Source organism: Schistocerca americana, chromosome 1 (assembly GCF_021461395.2).
Source record: "Schistocerca americana isolate TAMUIC-IGC-003095 chromosome 1, iqSchAmer2.1, whole genome shotgun sequence".
Lineage (NCBI taxonomy): Eukaryota > Metazoa > Arthropoda > Insecta > Orthoptera > Acrididae > Schistocerca > Schistocerca americana.
This window is the reverse complement of record NC_060119.1, coordinates 1079403224-1079425228: the sequence shown is the minus strand read 5'-3', so window position 1 is coordinate 1079425228 and position 22005 is coordinate 1079403224. Positions and strand designations below refer to the sequence as shown.

At 39.7% G+C, this 22005-nt stretch overlaps 1 protein-coding gene across 2 annotated transcripts in view; it reads left to right on the top strand.

Annotated features, from left to right (window-relative positions):
* Positions 1 to 22005, top strand: part of LOC124617695 (trafficking protein particle complex subunit 11) — a 120347-nt gene that overhangs the window by 68581 nt on the left and 29761 nt on the right. For both annotated transcript variants that reach the window (XM_047145287.1, XM_047145286.1), the window contains exons 14-17: positions 3116 to 3351; positions 9290 to 9432; positions 9628 to 9861; positions 20685 to 20842. In XM_047145287.1, the coding sequence (XP_047001243.1) occupies positions 3116 to 3351; positions 9290 to 9432; positions 9628 to 9861; positions 20685 to 20842 (771 nt within the window). The remainder of the gene's footprint in view (positions 1 to 3115; positions 3352 to 9289; positions 9433 to 9627; positions 9862 to 20684; positions 20843 to 22005) is intronic.

Sequence of the window (22005 nt, the reverse complement as noted above, 5' to 3'; positions counted from 1 at the left end):
TAGGGAGATTAGGAGAACAAAGGCCGAGTTACAAGGAAACAAAGATAAGAGAAGATCATTTTGGGGGAAAGATGCAGGGGTTGTAAAGTACCCATTGAAAGAGACAATGTTGTGCTCGACAGTGTGTTCCATCACTGTGTGGTTAACTGTGCTCTTGGCCAGTTTGGCAGTAGCTGTTCGTTTGGGTTGATACCTGGTTGGTGGTCATTCTGTGCAAACATTGCAGCAGGGCAGGGTCCAAGAGAGAGAGTGGTGTGGCAGTTTAATAATAATAATAATAATCAGTCATAAGCAGTAGGAAATCATAAGCTGGAAACATTTGAAATATTGCTCGCCATCTTTTATGAGAGCCTGGAAACTACTTCCATGGTCAGCCAGAAAGCGATGCAGAACATACTGAACCATAGTTCCCAGTGTGAAAGTCCACATTCTTGTCTAGCCCACTGAAAGAAATGTTTCTATTCTCTATTTGCTCAGTGGGATCAGGACTATGATTATAAATGAAGATTTTTGAGTTCTAATTGATAGATATATTTGGTAAAGTTTCACACATAGAACATCGTAATATTCATGGTGTTAATTCTAATAAAAAATCTCTCTAAGCTAAATAGCACTATGAGCAGTTCAGAGGCAACCTCTGTGGTAAGTTCCCATTAAATTGTCTTTCGCCCTGACTTCTGATAATCAAAATAATTACTTGCCATAAACGTGGAGAACAGTTGTCACCACTTGTCATGTGCTTTTGTTAAGCTTACTGACAGCACACTAGCAGTTACTTTCACGAAATCTCAGCAGTCCAGGACGGTGTACAATCTTCGCGATTTCACTTCCTATTTGTGCCAAAAAATGGATAGTGACGTCATCCAAGACATCACATACTCCTGTGTTTGACTGATGTGGACCATACTGTGGCTAGGTGCCTCTCGGGCTGTATTTATATACTGGGACAGCCAAGGGAACACCTGCTGTTATCCGCTCTATGCCCATGGTAGGAGCCTCTAAATGGCCGCTTTCTCAGACCCATAATATTTTATAACAGTGTCCTGAATTAATTTAGAATTTTATAATTTTTGTATGAATGTAGTTGAGGTGGATAAAGTCACAGAAAATATTTTAGCTCACTTATATATATACTTTGCCCTCCAGAATTTTTAGAATGGAACTGATGGTAGAACATGACCTCTGAAGTACAACTTTAAGAGACCTTGTATTTGTTGTTATTTACATACAGACTTTGAAGCTTATTATAGTCTTTTATTTAATAGGTTTCATCAGGTGCTATAGCCAAAACTTTCTACCTTTATTATAACAGATACTTAATCTACTATAAATAAGGACATTTTTGTTCCAAATTTAGTTTTCAGAAAATTACTTGAAAACTATTAGAGGTAGCTCAGTGGAGTTATATAATTAATGTTTTTATACTACACTGAAGCTTCATACAAATTTTCATATTTCTAAGTCTGTAATAGTTAGCGCCTTCAATTTTTCTTAAAAATGTGGATTCTGACCAAAATATTGCTTTAATCATGTTAAGGCTTGTACCAGTTAATTTTCACATACATCTGCACATTATGACCAATTTTTGGGTTCCTAGCTTTATTATTTAGCGCCACTTTTTTTTACACAATGTATTATGGAAAAATATTCATCTGATCAATCTGAGATTTGACCATTTAAACGTTAATATACTAAAGCACATGCTGACAAAGTTTCAAAAAGCAACTTTAACTTTTAATTTCATTCTTAAATTATGGTGCAGTACTTGTGTGCAATGCATGGGTGGGCTGTGGTGACCCGGCGCTACTAACAGTGAACTGGGGTAAGTCCTGGCACACTCACTCACCTCCATACCTCTCAAATGATACAACGCTTGTTTCGCCACAGGAGGTGTTGTTTTAGAGCCCACCATAACTTAAGTGGTAGGGGAAGTATCACATGCACAGTGGTTGATTTACATTCTTTATTAGTTGCCATTTCAGTAACTATTGAGCCGTGGCCAGTTGAACAATGTTTCTTGTTTACAAAACATTTGTTGCGACTGATCATTCGGTAGTGCAGACACAGCAAAGAGTTCACAATCAGCTCAGTGTTGGTTGACACAGTGCTGCCCTTTCTCATCCAACAAAAGCCAAGTAGTTCAACAAATTGAGAATGAGAGAGGCACAGTGAGACCTGGAACAGCTTAGGGAGGTGTTTGGACGGTTATAACAGCAGAAAACATCAAGAAAGTTGGACAAGCCATAGAGGCCAGCTCTCAGTATTCAGCAGTATGACACGCTTGACCTTTGCACATTTCAGACTGGCCATTTTGCCACTTTTGTGCTTTGACATCCACTTTCATCCTTATAAAATCATGGTTGTTCAACAACTGAAGCAAAATGACTACGCATGGTTGACATATGTCTGCAGAAAGAATGCTAGAAACGTTGGAAAAGTCAGTATTATGGAAATAAGTGATGAGGTTCATTTCCACTCATCGGGTGCTGTGAACAAACAAAATTGCTGGTATTGGTCAGAAAATAATCCATGGGGACTCCACAAGAGGCCCTTACATAGTGAGAAAATAACAGTGTGGTGTGGATTCAACCAGTTTATCATTGGACTCTACTTTTGTGAGAAAATTAACATACTGACTTTCAACTGACAGTGTTGCATGATGCGAGAATTTTTTATGCCAGAATTGAGAAGATATCAGATTGACCCTGATGACATTTAGTTTAAACAGGACGAGGTTACGTCCCGTAGTTCGAGACCACCCATGGGTTTTCTAAAGGAGCGTTTTCCAGGTCGCCTCATATCATTGCATGAAATGTGTATAGGCAGTTATTCCACACTCCTGAAACAATGCCTGAACAAGAATGGCTGCCACTTGGACGATGGCATTGTATTTGTAGTCTTTGAGGAAAACAGTAATTGAAATCTACTAAAAATATTTAATATGTTAGAATGTTTTGAAAAGTGTAACACCTCGCTGCCTGACTGTATATTGCAGGTTTAGTATTAACTGTTCTCTGCTTACTCATTTTAATAAGATGGTAAATTGATGAAAGTAATGATCATTTATCTCAGCTCTGCTTGAACTTCCCTAACTCCAGTTCTTTTTTCCTTACAGACCGTCACCTGTGAGTATGCCTGACTTTGATAACATCAGGTCATTGACATCTGCAGTAATTGTGCCACGTGACTCGAAACTAGATGTTACTGTTATCCATGATGAACCAGCACTTCTTGGTGAATGGTACCCAATTAAAATTGTCGTAAACAACACCGAAGAGCAGAAGCTAAATGTTGTGGGTATAGATGTAATGCTCCAGACAAGCACTGATGATGCCAGCATTGAACAAGCAAGTAAGTAAAGTGGGATTAAAAAGGAGTAAAACTAAGGTTCACCCAGGAATGGTAACATGTAATAACTTGCATCTTTGTATATTACTGTTATCTTATGTAGTGCATATCATTTGTGGTTTTGGAGAAAAACTGTAGGATTCCATTATGAAGGTGAGGTGCAAATTATAATTAGCATTAAATTATTCAGTGGCAAATAAAGAGGATAGCAATTCATCATTTTGCTGCATTACAGCAGGGGTAGTCAACCTTTTTTACCTGCTGCCCACTCTTGTATCTCTGTTAGTTAAAAAATTTTCTAAGCGCTCATTGATTCCTCAGTAAATGTGATTTATAAAGTAGGGAAGTAACTTTACTTTGCAAATTTTATAAAGCAGAGCTACAGCAAGTTAGAGCATATGATAATAATTACTGTCCAAATCTTTTATGTCAAAATTTTATGAAAATCTAATGAAAATGTTTTGAGAACCCCTACTGCCCTCCATGGAAGCTGGAACATCCACTAGTGGGCAATAGGGATCAGGTTGACTGCCACTACATTAAGGGAACCAGTGCAAATTAACCTGTTTCAGTGACTAATCACAATTATTCCATTGCTGCATCAATAAGAATGATACACTATCCTGTGTACTTTGAAGTAGTTGGCATCCATAAGAGTGAAGTATTCATCCTAAATGGTATATCGATGCCACAGAAACTCTGGATCAAAATTCTAGTATTGGAACTGAAACTGGCTTGTGCAAATGAGTTTAATGCCTTAAATACATCTCCATTCTCTCTAGGGAGCAACTACTGGAATGGTATTATACAAAAGAACTGGCATCATAATTCCCACATTAGCTTCAATAGCTTAAGGTGCGTCATGTGCTTATCTGAAGACTCCAGTTAGTTGAACAGTACTGTGGGTCATTAGAAATAAAACACTTAATTTCAATCCCATAAAAATGAAAAATTCAGATTTTTTATTTTCCCCCCTGTACATGTTCTATTAGATACAGTCAGCATTTTCCATATGTTGGTGAAAGTTACAAAAATGTCAGATTTTGACGAGAGGATTGTAGAGTGAGAGGTATCACATTTGCCAGGGAAGCAGAATGATTCAGTTACAAATCTGCAGTCATATAGCTACACACATTAAAATGATATACAGATTATATAAAAGCATCTCTCTCTCAGCACTTTGTTGTGCTGTGTCATGTTTTATGTGAATGAAATGAATGTTGACTGGTGTAGCACTTACGAGGCTCTAAGCAACATTCATTTGTGTGTTAACTCTTTTCAATGACTTTTCTGCATGTAAACATCTGCTTATCATTTTTGTTATAAGTTCATGCCACTAATATAGATTCATGTATTTTTTTTAAAACTTTGTAGGGACAAAATTCATTCTGATTACCACTTGGTTAATCTTTCACGTACATCACAAATCATCATATGCCGCATACATCAGAAAATATATACCCATTACAGTGACTGAAACGCATATTGCATGCTTTCTTTCCTGAGTCCAAAATTGTTATTGCTGTACATCAGCATTGCTTAGTGGCACACTATACCAACAAAATAGCCATGGTGGTGTGGCAGAAGATACTTTGGTGGAAAGTTAAAACTCGGATAAAGTACCACTAATCTATCAAAAAATAGGGAAATGTTACTTGCAGAGCTTGAGGTATCGTATTGTCATTGCTGCATTGGGATTCTGACGTACAGTGTGTAACTCTGTGCTCCGTAACTATGGTGCAGTATTAAAAGCGAACTGAAATAAGTGTGTCTACATATGAATGAAAAATATTGCTTGGTGAAATAGGAGCCAGTAAGTTTAGCAAGATCCTGAGTCAGTAGTTTTTTTTTCTTCTTCTTCATATTGTGCTGTTTGAGGCTTTCCTGATATAATAACTGCTTGAGAGGTCCTCAGGCATTGTCAGATGGTCAGATGGTGTCATGGAAACTTCAGCAATATATCAGTGAGATAGTTGTTCGTCATCTACAGCTCTGACTTTGGGGGGAGGGGGGGGGGGTAGATATAATGGCTTGTCAGTTTATACATTAGTTTGCTAGAAAGGTGTTGATGCCAGGGTGCCTGGTTATAATATCGTTACAAGGACTTTGACATCCAGAGCCTCTTGCTAGGGAAATGACATTTGGATCCAACCAGCGTATGTATGCAGGTAATGACTGATACTCAACCAGTCTATCTTGGCTTTGAGTCCTCTTTGGAGTTGTCTCATTGAATTCATTTCTCTGTGGCTGCTGGTACTTTAGTGCCAACAAAGCGAGTTCCCATCCTTTTCGAAGCCGAAATCCTGTGTGCCTGTTGAGTTAGTCAATTGATACACATAATTTTGACTGTTTCCTATGATGGAATACCTGTAGATGGAGGTGAATGAAATGATCTTTCCAACTGAATTTTCACTCTGCAGGGCAGTGGATCTGTGTGTCTGTGTAGTTCGTGCCATGTCCTTTATCTAGAAAGTAGCGAGTAATAGCTGGGTCTTTCCAGCCTGACTTAATCTTATGTGATGTCTATGTCCATTGCATCTGTCTTTAATGGTGGGGCACATCTGACCAGTGTAGAATTTATGCACTGACACAGGATCTTTTATATTCCTATACTGAGGTCATCTGTTGCAGAACATGGCATTGTTTGTCCATAGGCCAGAGGTTAGAAGACAATTGCCTGGTGCTTTTGCAAAGCCTGAAAATCTTGAAGGATGCACTGGCAACATAGGGCAGGGAAACCATCCTAGTTGAGTTCTCCATAATTTATGGCTGCTAATAGTGTTTGATGGTCAAAATGCTTGGCAAACCTGCTTCTCAGGGTACCCATTCTGAACAAACACAGAGCAGAGATGGCTATGCTCTGTTGACAAGCTCTCAGTATCAGATATAACTCTGTGAATGAGTGTCCCTAAAACATTGCTGCATTAGGATATGTTATGACATCTAGTAGCTTGTAAATACAAGTCAGTGTATGTTGGTTCACAGTATGCACTAGGACTCAAGGAGCTATCTTGTTTTCTACAAACCATGAATCCAGAAAATGGAGGTCTCCATTTTTCTCAAACAAGTGCTAGGATGGAGAGAGTGTAGGTGTTCTGAAGATGAAAGTAGTGTTATGGACTCATCTTGCCACATCGCAAAGGGATTGTCTACATTTCTCCAAAAACATTTGGGGTTCGGAAATGCTGTTTGAAGTGCTTTATGCTTGAAGTCTTCCATAAAAATGTTAGCTATACTATGAGACACAGAGGGCCATTCATATCAACTTACCAATTTATTCAAAATATTGGTTATTGAATAAAAATTAGTCAAGGTGAGCACATGTTTGAGGAGATGTGATGGGTTCTTCCTGATAAGTTCCATTGAGTTGAAAAGTATTCAACAAAAGGTTATGCTGTGATCTGTAGCTTGCAGCTGGGATTTTTCCACACCAAGCATGCTGGGCTCCCAGCACATTTCACTGGAACAGCCTGTGGGTGTCAAAATCCCCTGTAGGGTCTTCTTGTGGTGCCACTGTACTTCCCCAGAGTTACAACTGAAGATGGTGAGCAACTACCTCATTAAAAGATTGTGTGTTTCTCATAACACCATCAGACAACACCTCAGAACTTGTCAAGCAGCTTTATACAGATACACTGCATAAACAGGAACTAGAAGGCCATCAAAATAAATATTCATCATGAATTGGATAATAACTAATGCTTGAACCACCAATAGAATGTTGCTTGGAATCTATAAAGAAGAAATAGCAAAAGGCTTTGTTAATACAAGAAGCAGCAAATTACGAGAATATGGGCTGTAATGGGTATTAATCATGCTAAGGTGAGAAGACTCGATAATTGAAGTACTAAGATAAATGATGAAACAACAGAATACCCTGTATGCATAAAAGAGTGACTTAGAGATGCCTGAAGTCTGTGCCTAGATGTAGTGGGGTAATGCTGCTGGTACCATTGGTAGTATTGCTCAAGATGGTAGAAGTGACAGAGAGAAACTTGGACAACCACTTTAGGGTGGGCAGTGTGAAATATCAGTGAAGCTGTTATAGGCAGAAGGAATCATAAATGCCACTAAGAAACTTAATGTTGTATGTCAGAATCACAATTGTGCTATTGAAGAACTCCTTTCTTCTGGCTAAGTTTTTATACAATAAAAGCTTTTCTTTCATCAGAAATTTTCTTTGTTGTTTCAACTTTTTTTATTTAAAAATCTGAATTGATCTAAATGCCCTTACGTCACTTTCGTCTTCGTATCCTCTGATGTCATATAATCCTTTTCTCTTGTACAATTTATTTTCTTTTAGTACTATGTGTGGTATGTAATCCTGGTCCCAGTCTTTCATCTCATAAAATTCCCCCTCTCTGTAGTTTGGGAGTTTAATTTTTTCTTTTGTGTAGCATGGAGTTATTGCATTAGCTTTGAAATTCAAATAGAAATTTATGGGAATTTTATGATGCTTTATTCTGCTTGTCAATAGCTTCCAGAAAAGATGAGCAGTGTTCATGCCAATAAGTACAGAATAGCCACGTAAAGATAATGGTGAGGTCCCATACTTCGAGGAGTGTAGGGGACGATGCGGGAGACCCGCACCACCGTACCAGGCAAGGTCCTAGCAGATGTGGTTTGCCATTGCCTTCCTCCAACCGTGATGATGATGATGATGATGATGATGATGATGATGAGGAGGAGTAGTAGTAGTAGTAGTAGTAGTAGTAGTAGTAGTAGTCATCTTGAGGCAGGAAAATTCCTTAACCCTGTCGGGAATCAAACCCGGGACCTCAGGTACGGGAAGCAAGTACGCTACCGCAAGACCACGAGCTGCGGACACATAAAGATAAAGTTGTCTGAAAACTTAAAAACTGTCATTTTTCCAAAGCTGTCAGGACTAAACTGGCATAGCAGTGTCATAGGGGAAAACATAAACAAGAGTAAGTGAATGTCAGAAATCTAAGAGGATAAATCTAAAAGGGTAAATACCCTTTTAATTGAGGAAGTGGTTGAAGTAAGTTTTTTGCATAACAGAAGTCTGATGAAAATCTTGTCAGAAAAAAGGATCAGGCACTATAGCATGCTGCTGGCCAAAATAATATACAAAAGGTAATATCTCTCATGTGGAATTTAGAGAAACATTTCATGTAAAAACGGTAAATAAAATGATTGTCAGAAGAAGAGTGGCTAGTAGATACTGAATTACAGAACCCAGATAGCAGATAGGGACAGCGGTAAAAAAAAAAAAAAAAAAGATCATAATAATTATAAAAACTGTGTAAAGAGACATGTAGCATATTCCACTGCATTTGAGAGATTAAACTGTGCAAAATAATATTGTTCCTCAGCCAAGGTGTGGCATTCATAAGCTTACAGTAAATCTATCATTGATTAGAAGGTTTTTTTGAAAGTCAGTTTGCTTTGCTGGGTGTGGTTCTATTGGAGTTGTTATGCCCTAGCCATCCTGTGAGCCTTGAACTGACTGACTCAACCATTTATCAGAGACCTACAGTTTAATAGTGATTCTGAACTGCACTGCATCTCACTATTTTTCTCATATATAGATTATTTCTAGAGCTGAAAGAAGTGACAATTGACAGGAAAACGTTAGGAACAGCCGAGGATATAACCCCGGTGTACACACACACACTACATTGAATTATGTAGTCGAATGGTATGTGTTACACTGGAGTCTACTTACCAACTGCAAAAAAGAGAATAATCAATGTAAACTTGGCAAGTTAAAAACAAAAAAGAAGTTGCATTTTACCTTTCAGAATTTTCTGGGCAGTTCTTTCATTTGCAGAAGTTTTAAAAGAAATTTGTGATTGTGGTTTTGGATCACTGAAACATCTTTAATATTTTATATTTAGACAGTGTGTCAAATTTTTCAGAAATGAAATGACTATTTTCTGTGGTAGTATTATCTCAATTTCACTGACTTTTGTTGCAGCACAAATGTGTGACAATGTCGCAGGTGAATTACTGTCACTTCCCATTCATTTTGAACTACGAAACATGGAAAAAGGTGCAACTGAAGAGAAAGTTCTGTACATGAGAGGGCATAGAACTGGACACCGCAATTTTACTATAAATGTATGATCATCATTTACTCTTTTTATGGCTATTCAAAAAAGCCATAATGTTTTGACTGAGTTGTGTCATTCTAAAAATATTTCTCATATGTTTTTTGCATATAATTCTTCTGTTGACAGAGAACCATAAGCTAGTAAAATTAGTATCTGACACCAAAAGAATGGAAAAATTGTTATTTCGTGTATTCTGTTGCAGGCTTCCTACTCATTAACTTTATTCAGAGACTCTACACCAGTTGAAAACTCCTGCCTGAAGGAAGTATCATTAACTTTGCCAATTGTGAAACCATTTGATGTGAATGCTAAATTCTTTTCCATGAAATTTGAACCAGTTACCAAAACATTTGCGAAGGAGCCTTTCTTGATAATGCCTCATGTTAATTGTAGCTCACCATGCCCTCTGGAGATAGTTGACTCTTCATTAGAATTGGTAAGTAACAAAACCATTCCTACTTTAGTTGTGTTTTTTATTCAGTACATTGGAAAAAATGAAGAAGTAGCAACAACATAAGTGTAGTTTCAGAGCAGTAATAATTTGCAAAAGTTTAGAACTTGTAAAGTTTCATTGAATAGGTATGTGCTGTAAGAAAATTTGGTGTAAATTGTCAAACTTCACTTAGCCAACTGTTTGAAAAATCAAGCACACACATATAACACTGTAACTCTAATATGAAATTGTTTTCTAGAACTGACCACTATTTGAAAATTATAGTTTTCATAAATATAACACAAAAATAGCTCCGCTGTTTGCAAGTTAACTATGTTCTTCCATTGAAGAAATCTAATTATATGAGCTGTGTTCAGAAGGTAATAGGATATTGTAATTTCACTTGTCATATTAGTGTGGTTTACATAATTTTTTTCTTTGCTGTATTGGTAAACAGTCTGGAGCCATATTAGATACTTTGTCTCTTGTCATCTATCAAAAACATTGTGTGTGTTTTGGTAGTATAGGCAGTTATTTACTTTGTATAAAAATGGATCAGATAATTCATGTCAAAATTTGGTGTAAGAATGGAAAAGAAGTCAAGCAGATTTGTAGAAACGTTAATTTTTTTGTCTACTGTGAGTAAAACAAGGGCTTATAAGTGGTAAGCCACTTCAAAGTCTTTCAACAACCCAACCCCCCCCCCCCCCCCTTTCCATTACCACGTGGATTCCTGTTCATCACTGTTGACACCACCTTACAATACTTCAGCATCCCCATGCTCACGACCTCGCCTCTCTCACAAACTATAATTCTCAACACTTAACGAACACCAGACTTGTCACCTCATTTCTTATGCACCTGACACTCTGCATCATTACCCATAAATACTTCTCATTGGCCATGAGATATCTAGAGGAAACCATTCCTAGACACCAAACTGCTTGTCCAGCATTGATGATACCTTTATGAGCTGGACCCAGAGCAAAGACACTCTACCCTCATTCCTCCACAGCCTCGACACCTTGTCACATCCAATGGACTAAGTCCTACTCAGCCCATCATGCCACTTTCATGGATGTAGACCTCCACATCTCTGATGCATCGATCAAAACCTCTGTCCATATCAAGCCCACTAACCATCAACAATACCAGCAATGTGATACCTGCTAATCTTTTCACACTAAAGAGGCCCTCTCATACAGCCTAGACACTCAAGGACTGCACATCTGCAGTAATGACCAATCCCTCGCCCAGTATGCTAATAGTCTTACTAAAGCCTTTACAAACAGGCATTACCATCCAAACCTACTACATATACATACCTCTTGCATTGCTTCTACATATGAGTATATCCCTAATCCTCCATCCACCAACACAAATCAGCTGCAAAGGAGCATCCCTCTCATAGCACCCTGGACTGGAACAACTTAACTTTACTCTTCCTTAGGGCTTCAGCCACTTATTGATATGGTCAGAAATGAGAAACATCTTACCCTTAATCCTCCTCACCCCTCCCAGACTGGTACTGTGGCACACAAACAATCTGTGAAATATCGTATTTCATCCTTTCAACACACCTACTCCCAACCCCATGTCATTGGGCTAGGCACCTGTGGAAGGCACAGTTGTAAGACCTATCTATTGCTCCCACACAATTCAGCCAAGCCAGTTCTGATGCCAGTGTATTCTATACCTCAGGGTCAGAGCCATGTGCGAAAGTAATGATGTCATATATTAGCTGCACTAAAAGTTCTGCACTGTATGGTGGGTTGTGCCAGTGGAATGGGTGAGGGGAGACAGCAGGTAAGAAATTGCAGGGAGTGGTGGGGAAGGTTGGCTGAAGCTGGGAAGGCCAGGCAGCAATTGCACAGGATGTGAATGTGGTGCTGCTGAATTCTCACTGATGCTGGCAGGGGAGATGTGCAAAGTGCACACTGACATGTCACATGTAGGAGTGGATTGGGAGGGAGAAATAGAAGCAAGGAAATGGATGACTGCAAAGAGGAGAATCTGAGAGCAGGATGAGTGAACGAGGGTTAAGGGAGCTGCGATAGAGATAGACATTGGACAGGTAACTAGCGAACACACACACACACACACACACACACACACACACACACACAGTATTTTATGAGAGCATGACCATCAACACATTGTCCTCTGAAATGAATGGCTACTGACAAACAATAGTCAAGAACAGAGTTGACCACCTATTGACAGAACATGCTACTGAGTGTACCATATTTAACTTGAATGGCAGCTTCATAACACTTGGGATTTCCATCCTGTCTCCTAATATCAGCATCTCTGAATCAGCAGATGGGAATTGTCCTTACAATACATCCTTTGGTCCCATAATTATCCTGGCCTCAATTTTCGCTAGTTACCTGTCCAATGTCTATCTCTATCGCAGCTCCCTTAACCCTCGTTCACTCATCCTGCTCTCAGATTCTCCTCTTTGCAGTCATCCATTTCCTTGCTTCTATTTCTCCCTCCCAATCCACTCCTACATGTGACATGTCAGTGTGCACTTTGCACATCTCCCCTGCCAGCATCAGTGAGAATTCAGCAGCACCACATTCACATCCTGTGCAATTGCTGCCTGGCCTTCCCAGCTTCAGCCAACCTTCCCCACCACTCCCTGCAATTTCTTACCTGCTGTCTCCCCTCACCCATTCCACTGGCACAACCCACCATACAGTGCCGGGATAATGAAGCCATGCAGGTGTGTGTGTGTGTGTGTGTGTGTGTGTGTGTGTGTGTGTGTGTGTGTGTGTGTGTGTGCGCGCGCACACACACACACATTGCCTGAAAAAATAAAAAAAGTGGAACACCCATAAGACACAGCTGGATGTAGGTGTATACATCATCGACAGTCATGTCCAAAAGAACCAACACTGTTCATGGTATCGCAGCTGTATGTGTACATCACAGAATTTAAATTCTGACATTATCCATAATCGGGCATCAAAATAAATTCAGTGGTGATAAGTGAAAATTTTTGTCAGACCAGACCAAGAATATCGATTTCCCAATTTATGCGAGCAGTCACCTTAACTACTTTGGCTACGTGAGCTCGCTTCCTGTTTATTCAAAATTCCCAACTTGTCGCACACTGCATACGTAGTACCCCCTACCCATTACCCTCATTGACCGCAGCCTCATGCTGATTCTGCAGGAGGTCGGATGGAGTGTGTATCTGCACTGAGTGGTCATTAATTTCTGTCAAGACGCATATATTTATATGTCTTTCGAGCATGCCTGAAAGTTCTTTCATGATCCCACAGCTATATACAGTATGACAAAATTGAAACTCTGGCATTAGCCACAATCGGGCATCAAAATTAATTCGGTGGCTATAAGGGAAGATTTGTGGCAGACCTGGGCTCAAACCCAGATTTCCTGCTTTACAAGAGCTGTAGCTTTAACCACTTCGGCTATCCGAGCACGCTTCCTACCAACCCAGATTCCCAACTTGTTGCGCACTACGTGTGTAGCTTCACCTGTCCATTACCCCCATTGATTGCAACCCCATGCTTTATATGTGCCTTGATGGCAATTAATGATCGTTCAATGCAGATGCACTCTTTGTCCGACCTATTGTGGCAATCAGCATGAGATTGGACAGGGAATGCTACATATGTAGTGTGTGACAAGTTGGCAGTTTGGGTTGGACAGGAAGAGCGCTCAGATAGCGGATGTCATTAAGACGACCGTTTAAGTAAAGTGGGGAATCTGGATTCGAGTCTTGATTCAGGACAAATTTTCACTTGTCGCTGTTGAATTTATTTTTATACCCAATCATGGCTACTGTTGGAATTTCAATTTTGTTGTGTAAATGATAGAGTTGCAATTCTCTGTGGCAGGTAAAATGGCAGCCATAGTGTGTTTGTGTTGTTATGGGATGTTGTGGGTTATATAAAATGGGTGGGCACAATGTTAGATATTAAATGGTCACTGCTAAGGACTCAGAGATGATGATAGTGTTATCAGCACCTGACACTTTTTGTAAAGCATCTCACTGAGGGTGTCCATTGTGCAGTATCCAGATTTGTGGAGCATTCAGATAAGTGGCCCAACATTGGATTACATGGGAACATGAAGGTGGTCATGTAAGTAAGATTTATGGGTAAGGTGTCTGTCCTTTCAGACAAGCCTACAAGAACAGACACCATTTATGATCAAATGGAACTAAAAGTATTAAATACATTTTAAGACTGTTAATGGTGGAAAGAGTAAAGGCAACAAATTTGAGATGTTGAGACCTCAATAGGCACATAAGCAAAACTCAGAAATTTCCTGAGTTTTTTGGACAAATCATTCTTCTGAGCTAACAGAAAAAGAGTGCCTGAAAAAACTGTGAAGCAGCCAGAAGCTGTATATTTACATAAAATTGTGAAATTCCAATATTAGCTGTAATTAGGCATCAAAATAAATTGAATGAATGGCAACAAGTGAAAATTTGTGCCAGGCTCGTCATCTATTTTCTGGTCAACCACATCTGACAACCACAACGGATGATTGCCATATTGTGCACCAAGCACATTGTAACCCCTTCACACTAGTGCTATATGAGAACATGTAATGGACTACCAGCAACATGTTTGGATTGGTACCATGATTGGGAAACACGGACTAGTGGTGAATCGTATCACATTGCATTCAGTGGTGAACTACAGTTGTGGACTACCTGATACCATCGTTGGTGGGTATGATGGTGACCTGAGGAGATGTCACTTTCTTCCAATGTTTTGGAGAGACATAGTTATGTTCCTCATGGTATCATGGTGTGGGGAGCCATTGCGTATGACTCACAACTTGTAGTCATAGAGGGAACTCTGAGGGCACAACAGTACGTCATAATTTGACAGTATCCTGCCCTTTGTTCAACAGGATGACGCACGTGCACATATGGTGTACGTGTGTATGGACTGTGTGCATGGTGTGGAGGTGTTCCTTTGGCCAGCAAGAACCCCATATCTGTCCTCAGTAGAACACGTATTAGATCAGTTCAGAGTCAACTCCACCTCAATGCCAGTAGCCAGGATATCAAGGACCAGTTGCAATAGATGTTGACTAGCTTGCCTTGGTAGGGGATAAATTGGTTTTATGATGTTGAACTTAATCACTGCATGCATCTGGGCCAGAGGGAATGCATCGTCCTACTGATAAGTGGGCTCATAATGCCCTTGTTCTTTGTAAATTTGACTCAATATTGTTAGCACTCAAATAAAATCACATAATCTCTCAATCTGTGATGTTGTATTTCCGTTTCCTCCTCCGCTTCTGGATACTTCACTATTTTTTCAGGCACTCTCTTTTCTGTTAGCTCAGAAGAATGATTTGTCCAAAAAACTCAGGAAATTTCTGAGTTTTGCTTATGTGCCTGTTGAGGACTCAACATCTCAAATTTGTTGCCTTTACTCTTTCCACCATTAACAGTCTTAAAATGTATTTAATACTTTTAGTTCCATTTGATCATGTGGGAGATTTATATTTGATTGATCTGTGTTCAGAATAATGTTGTGGCAACTATTCCAACTGAGCAAACTAACATGATTCTTACCTTTTGGGAAAAACTATATTTCTTCTGTAGTTAGTTTGTATCCCAATGTCATGGCAACATATACAAATGCCAACAGTGTATGAATTGTCTTCCATGTTAACCAGCTATGTTGTTCAGGCAAAGAAATAATCATGGTACCCATTTTCCTTACGTCAAGGGGCCTGTATTGATTTCCTTTGAGAGTGAGGTATTATTTTGTATGTGTATCAATATTACAGTGAAATGCTGCTGAACTATTTAATCTCACAATGAAAATTCATGTAAATGATGGTAGGGAGCACAACTTAACATTGTTAACATGCATAAACAGTTAGTCACACACAGCCGATTAGCAACTACTTTTGAAGCACTTTTACATTCAGGGACATAGTCAGGATCTTAATCAGAGTCATAGTTATCCACACCATCCTCAGATTTGTACAAATTTTCCCTGAAATATACATCTACATCTACATTTATACTCCGCAAGCCACCCAACGGTGTGTGGCGGAGGGCACTTTGTGTGCCACTGTCATTACCTCCCTTTCCTGTTCCAGTCGCGTATGGTTCGCGGGAAGAACGACTGTCTGAAAGCCTCCGTGTGTGCTCTAATCTCTCTAATTTTACATTCGTGATCTCCTCGGGAGGTATAAGTAGGGGGGAAGCAATATATTTGATACCTCATCCAGAAACGCACCCTCTCGAAACCTCTCGAAACCTGGCGAGCAAGCTACACCGCGATGCAGAGTGCCTCTCTTGCAGAGTCTGCCACTTGAGTTTATTAAACATCTCCGTAACACTATCACGGTTACCAAATAACCCTGTGACGAAACGCGCCGCTCTTCTTTGGATCTTCTCTATCTCCTCCGTCAACCCGATCTGGTACGGATCCCACATTGATGAGCAATACTCAAGTATAGGTCGAACGACTGTTTTATAAGCCACCTCCTTTGTTGATGGACTACATTTTCTAAGCACTCTCCCAATGAATCTCAACCTGGTACCCGCCTTACCGACAATTAATTTTATATGATCATTCCACTTCAAATCGTTGCGCATGCATACTCCCAGATATTTTACAGAAGCAACTGCTACCAGTGTTTGTTCCGCTATCGTATAATCGTACAATAAAGGATCCTTCTTTCTATGTATTCGCAATACATTACATTTGTCTATGTTAAGGGACAGTTGCCACTCCCTGCACCAAGTGCCTATCCGCTGCATATCTTCCTGCATTTCACTACAATTTTCTAATGCTGCAACTTCTCTGTATACTACAGCATCATCCGCGAAAAGCCGCGTGGAACTTCCGACACTATCTACTAGGTCATTTATATATATTGTGAAAAACAATGGTCCCATAACACTCCCCTCTGGCACGCCAGAGGTTACTTTAACGTCTGTAGACGTCTCTCCATTGATAACAGCATGCTGTGTTCTGTTTGTTAAAAACTCTTCAATCCAGCCACACAGCTGGTCTGATATTCCGTAGGCTCTTACTTTGTTTATCAGGTGACAGTGCGGAACTGTATCGAACGCCTTCCGGAAGTCAAGAAAAGTAGCATCTACCTGGGAGCCTGTATCTAATATTTTCTGGGTCTCATGAACAAATAAAGCGAGTTGGGTCTCACACGATCGCTGTTTCCGGAATCCATGTTGATTCCTACATAGTAGATTCTGGGTTTCCAAAAACGACATGATACTCGAGCAAAAAACATGTTCTAAAATTCTACAACAGATCGACGTCAGAGATATATGTCTATAGTTTTGCGCATCTGCTCGATGACCCTTCTTGAAGACTGGGACTACCTGTGCTCTTTTCCAATCATTTGGAACCCTCCGTTCCTCTAGAGACTTGCGGTACACGGCTGTTAGAAGGGGGGCAAGTTCTTTCCCGTACTCTGTATAGAGTCGAATTGGTATCCCGTCAGGTCCAGTGGACTTTCCTCTGTTGAGTGATTCCAGTTGCTTTTCTATTCCTTGGACACTTATTTCGATGTCAGCCATTTTTTCGTTTGTGCGAGGATTTAGAGAAGGAACTGCAGTGCGGTCTTCCTCTGTGAAACAGCTTTGGAAGAAGGTGTTTAGTATTTCAGCTTTATGTGTGTCATCCTCTGTTTCAATGCCATCGTCATCCCGGAGTGTCTGGATATGCTGTTTCGAGCCACTTACTGATTTAACGTAAGACCAGAACTTCCTAGGATTTTCCGTTAGAATTTTACATTCGAATTCACTGAACGCTTCACGCATAGCCCTCCTTATGCTAACTTTGACATCGTTTAGCTTCTGTTTGTCTGAGAGGTTTTGGCTGTGTTTAAACTTGGAGGGAAGCTCTCTTTGCTTTCGCAGTAGTTTCCTAACTTTGTTATTGTACCACGGTGGGTTTTTCCCGTCCCTCTCAGTTTTACTCGGTACGTACCTGTCTAAAACGCATTTTACGATTGCCTTGAACTTTTTCCATAAACACTCAACATTGTCAGTGTCGGAACAGAAATTTTCGTTTTGATCTGTTAGGTAGTCTGAAATCTGCCTTCTATTCTTGCTAAACAGATAAACCTTCCTCCCTTTTTTTATACTCCTATTAACTTCCATATTCAGGGATGCTGCAACGGCCTTATGATCACTGATTCCCTGTTCTGCACATACAGAGTCGAACAGTTCGGGTCTGTTTGTTATCAGTAGGTCCAAGATGTTATCTCCACGAGTCGGTTCTCTGTTTAATTGCATTTTTTCGCACAAAAATTGCACTTGTTGCTACTACTAGCAACTATTTTTGCACTTACTGCTGTTTACAAGCACACAGCAAGACAAAGTTGCCATTAGTGATTAGAGATAGAGCTGCCATTTTATCATGGAGCTATCAGCTAACATGAATACAGCACTCCACATACCATGTTTTACATGCAACAACGATGTTCTCATTGAGTGTCACTTAAAATTGCTTACAACCTAGGTCTTTGGTTGGCAAATGAGAACCAACTATCTCTCTTAGAGTTGTTGTACCTACCAGATCTACCACATTCCCATTCACTCACAAGGTCGAAAAAGACCAGTGACATTTACGATGTTTGATGCCCTGATGCCCCCCCCCCCCTCCCCCTTCCCTACATTTTGCTACCGCAATATTGGCTGCTAACAGCAACAGGGGGCAGACTGGAGATATCCAGTGGTGAGCACAGCATGAGGCTACAGAGCGTGATTGAACTGTTTAGTCGATGAGTAATTTGCAACAGTGCTACAGGTCTAGTGGTGTTGATACAAAGCTGAGCAATGGCAACGATAAACAAAGCAAACAATGCGTAATATCCACAACAGCAGTTGCCGAAGTTGGCTTTTGTCAGAAAGGAACCCAAGGAAAGAAGTGGCAGATGAAATATTAGCATTTCTGCAAAGGTGAGTCAGTGGACTGTGTGGAGTCATATACATTCATCTGTGTGGACAAATGTACATGAAGAGTACAATGGTGACAATATCGGCTTACCCAGTGAAAGTGATATTGAAACTTGTGTCGAGCTATCATTTTTGAACAGGAAACCACAAATCCTGTCTCCAGTGACATGTTGTGAAGGGCAATTGTGGTCCAAGGAGTGGCCGTGCGGGATTAGCCGAGCGGTCTAAGGCGCTGCAGTCATGGACTGTGTGGCTGGTCCGAGCGGAGGTTCGAGTCCTCCCTCGGGCATGGGTGTGTGTGTGTTTGTCCTTAGGATAATTTAGGTTAAATAGTGTGTAAGCTTAGGGACTGATGACCTTAGCAGTTAAGTCCCATAAGATTTCACACACATTTGAACATTTTTTTGTCCAAGGAGTCGGTACTATATGTAATTACGAACATGGAAAATCATCCACAGCTTACTAAAAAGCAGTTATGAACAGATTCCAAATAAGTCTGTAGCAATATGACCATGTAGTGCATAAGAAAAACTACAAACATTCAAGGGAGGACAAGACACACTTGTTACAAAAACTGATGTTTGTGCGTTTCAGGGATGCTCAATACAGTGTACAGGATGTACGTCATAATGACCATGCACATCAAATTGCAAGTGACATAGATTACAGTGATATCAAGGGAAGCAGTGAATGGTTGTATAATTTCAAACAGTCTTACAGAATTGGAAGATGTAAGATAATGAAATTTCAAACAGCAACTGCTGAATCATCCAAAGAATTTGTAGCTGAGATAAATAAATGGACCCCATAATTCAGTAAGGAATTTGTTTTCAACTCAGATCAATTGGGGTTTGAACCCAGGAAATTAGAGGTAGAAAGACAGTTGTATCAATATCAAGTAACATCAATGCCATAACATATTCCTATACAAGTATGCCAACTGTTAATCTGGATGGTAAGTTGGCTGGAAAGTTATTTATTGTGCTCTGTCCCTATGATCTTGTGTGTGTGTGATCTTGAAAGGTCAACAGGGAATATTTCCATCACAGCAAGAAAGAGTGGGGGAAATGGGCATTAGAGGACTACAGCAGTGGTGTGAGCACTGTTTTTGGCCAGTATCTGGGCAAAATAACCTGCTTTTGCTTTACACCTGGTTTGTGTATAAAAATTGTACCTTTAGAGCAAACTATCCCTTTGAAAAATGTGTGAGATTGTAATTCATACCACTGGGAATCACTGGACAAATTCAGCCTCTGGATGTGTGTGTTATCACAGTATCTACAGATGTGCGTTAAATTATAGCTGGTTTTTGTATAAGCTCCACAGAAGACTATTTCACATTTCATTGCATGACATCACATTCCATCAGTTCTCATCAATATGATTTTCTATGCATTCTTTAAGAGTGCATACCTAGCTAAACATCGTGCACAGTGTCTTAACTCACAAGGAGTTTGCATTCGGTCTTGATGATGTGAACCTTCATGATCACTGGAGTGCACCATTTTTCATTCTCTGTTCATGGTGCAAGTTACTGGTTTGTTTTGAACATTTCTCGAATGTCGACGATGTCCACTTTGTGAAGTGTAATACAACACAAATCCAGTGATTACTTTTAACTGTGCGAGCTTGGGCTCTCCTTTTTTTGTGTTGTCTAGTTTATATGATCTGACACCTAGACAGGAACACTGCTGCATCATTTTAGTCTTAAACTATATTTTTTGTGCCTTTGTAACATTGGTAAATTAATTTTCTGGCACACTGTACATAATGTTTACTTAATTAACTACATTTAGTTGATTTTTATACATGGTTGTATAAAGTGTTATGTGATTATAGTTTCATGATAATGCATTTGGTTAATGTTCCAATGGTTTTATCTTGTTAGTCCCAGCAGGCTAGCTCTGTGGATGCCACAATGAAATCACAGTTGCGTTCTGTGTGTCTTAAAGATGGTGAAATTGGTGCTGAAGCCTATTGTGTGTGTATAAACCAGGCAGCTGAGCAGCCAGTTGCTCTCGGGGTGTACACTTTACAATGGAAAAGGTAAAGCACTTAAAACGCATTTATAACCCTGGACAAATTTTAAAAGTTTCAGTAAATAAATTTGAATGATTACTAATATTATGAAAAAAAATCTTGCCTGGAAGATAAACAATGGTATGACACAAAACCAGTGTTGAAAATAATGTAGGAGAGCTGTTGAGTAGTATAGATATTTACAGCCTTCTTTCCTTCCTCCTCCCACTCCTGAAATCTCAATCTCTCTCTCTCTCTCTCTCTCTCTCTCTCTCTCTCTCTCTGTCTCTGTCTGTCTGTCTGTCTGTCTACCCCCACCCCACTCCTACCCAGTAAAAGGGCTGTGGTATTTTGTTGTTTAGTTTCATTTCCGTGCTAATTGTTATTAGTTATTCTAGTCTAGTCTACCTTTAATGTTCCAGGTAACAGGCCAGGGGGGGTGGGGGGAAGGGTCTCGTATTATAAAATTATTATGAAAAGTGTGACTTTCAAGAAAGTGTTGCATCAAAACATTTTTATTAATACCTGAACTACCTTCTAATGGCAGTCAACTACATTTCTTCAAAAACTGCAGTGAAAAATAAATATTGAGACAGATGAGATGTTACTAAGGAAAGAGAACCAAGTGCTAGGAAATGGTTTTCAGTATGAAACTAATTGCATGTGAAGGCAAAAAAACTCAACTTACTAAATGACAGAAATTGCCGGTGTAATGCCAAGTTTTCTTTTTTCTCTTGTGCACTTCAAGTACTAAGCGTTTGCCTGTTACGGTGCCCATCTCTTCCTTTTCCTTCCCAGACATTGTCAGCCTATTATATTATAATTTCTGACTTTTAAGGTAGTTTGCCATAGCTCATTCTGTTGAGATGGTCAATCCATTTTCTTCTGGTGTCTTCATTTTTGCTTCTTACATTAAATGTGTTTAGTCACGTCCTAACATTGCTGTTTCGTAATATTTCTGCTCCTGTACAACATTTCATAGTCCTATGAAATCTCATTTCACCTCTGTGGCTCAGACTTTCTTCTTGTTTGTGAGTGATCCATGGCTCGCTTCTGTAGAGTCACCAGGATTTGATGATGAGCAACAACTGCTCTTCCCAGCAATGAACACATGGCTTGTTACTCAATGCTTTGACACTGATGACAAATGGCACACCAGTATAAACCAATTGTTGCAATTGCTGGTGGCA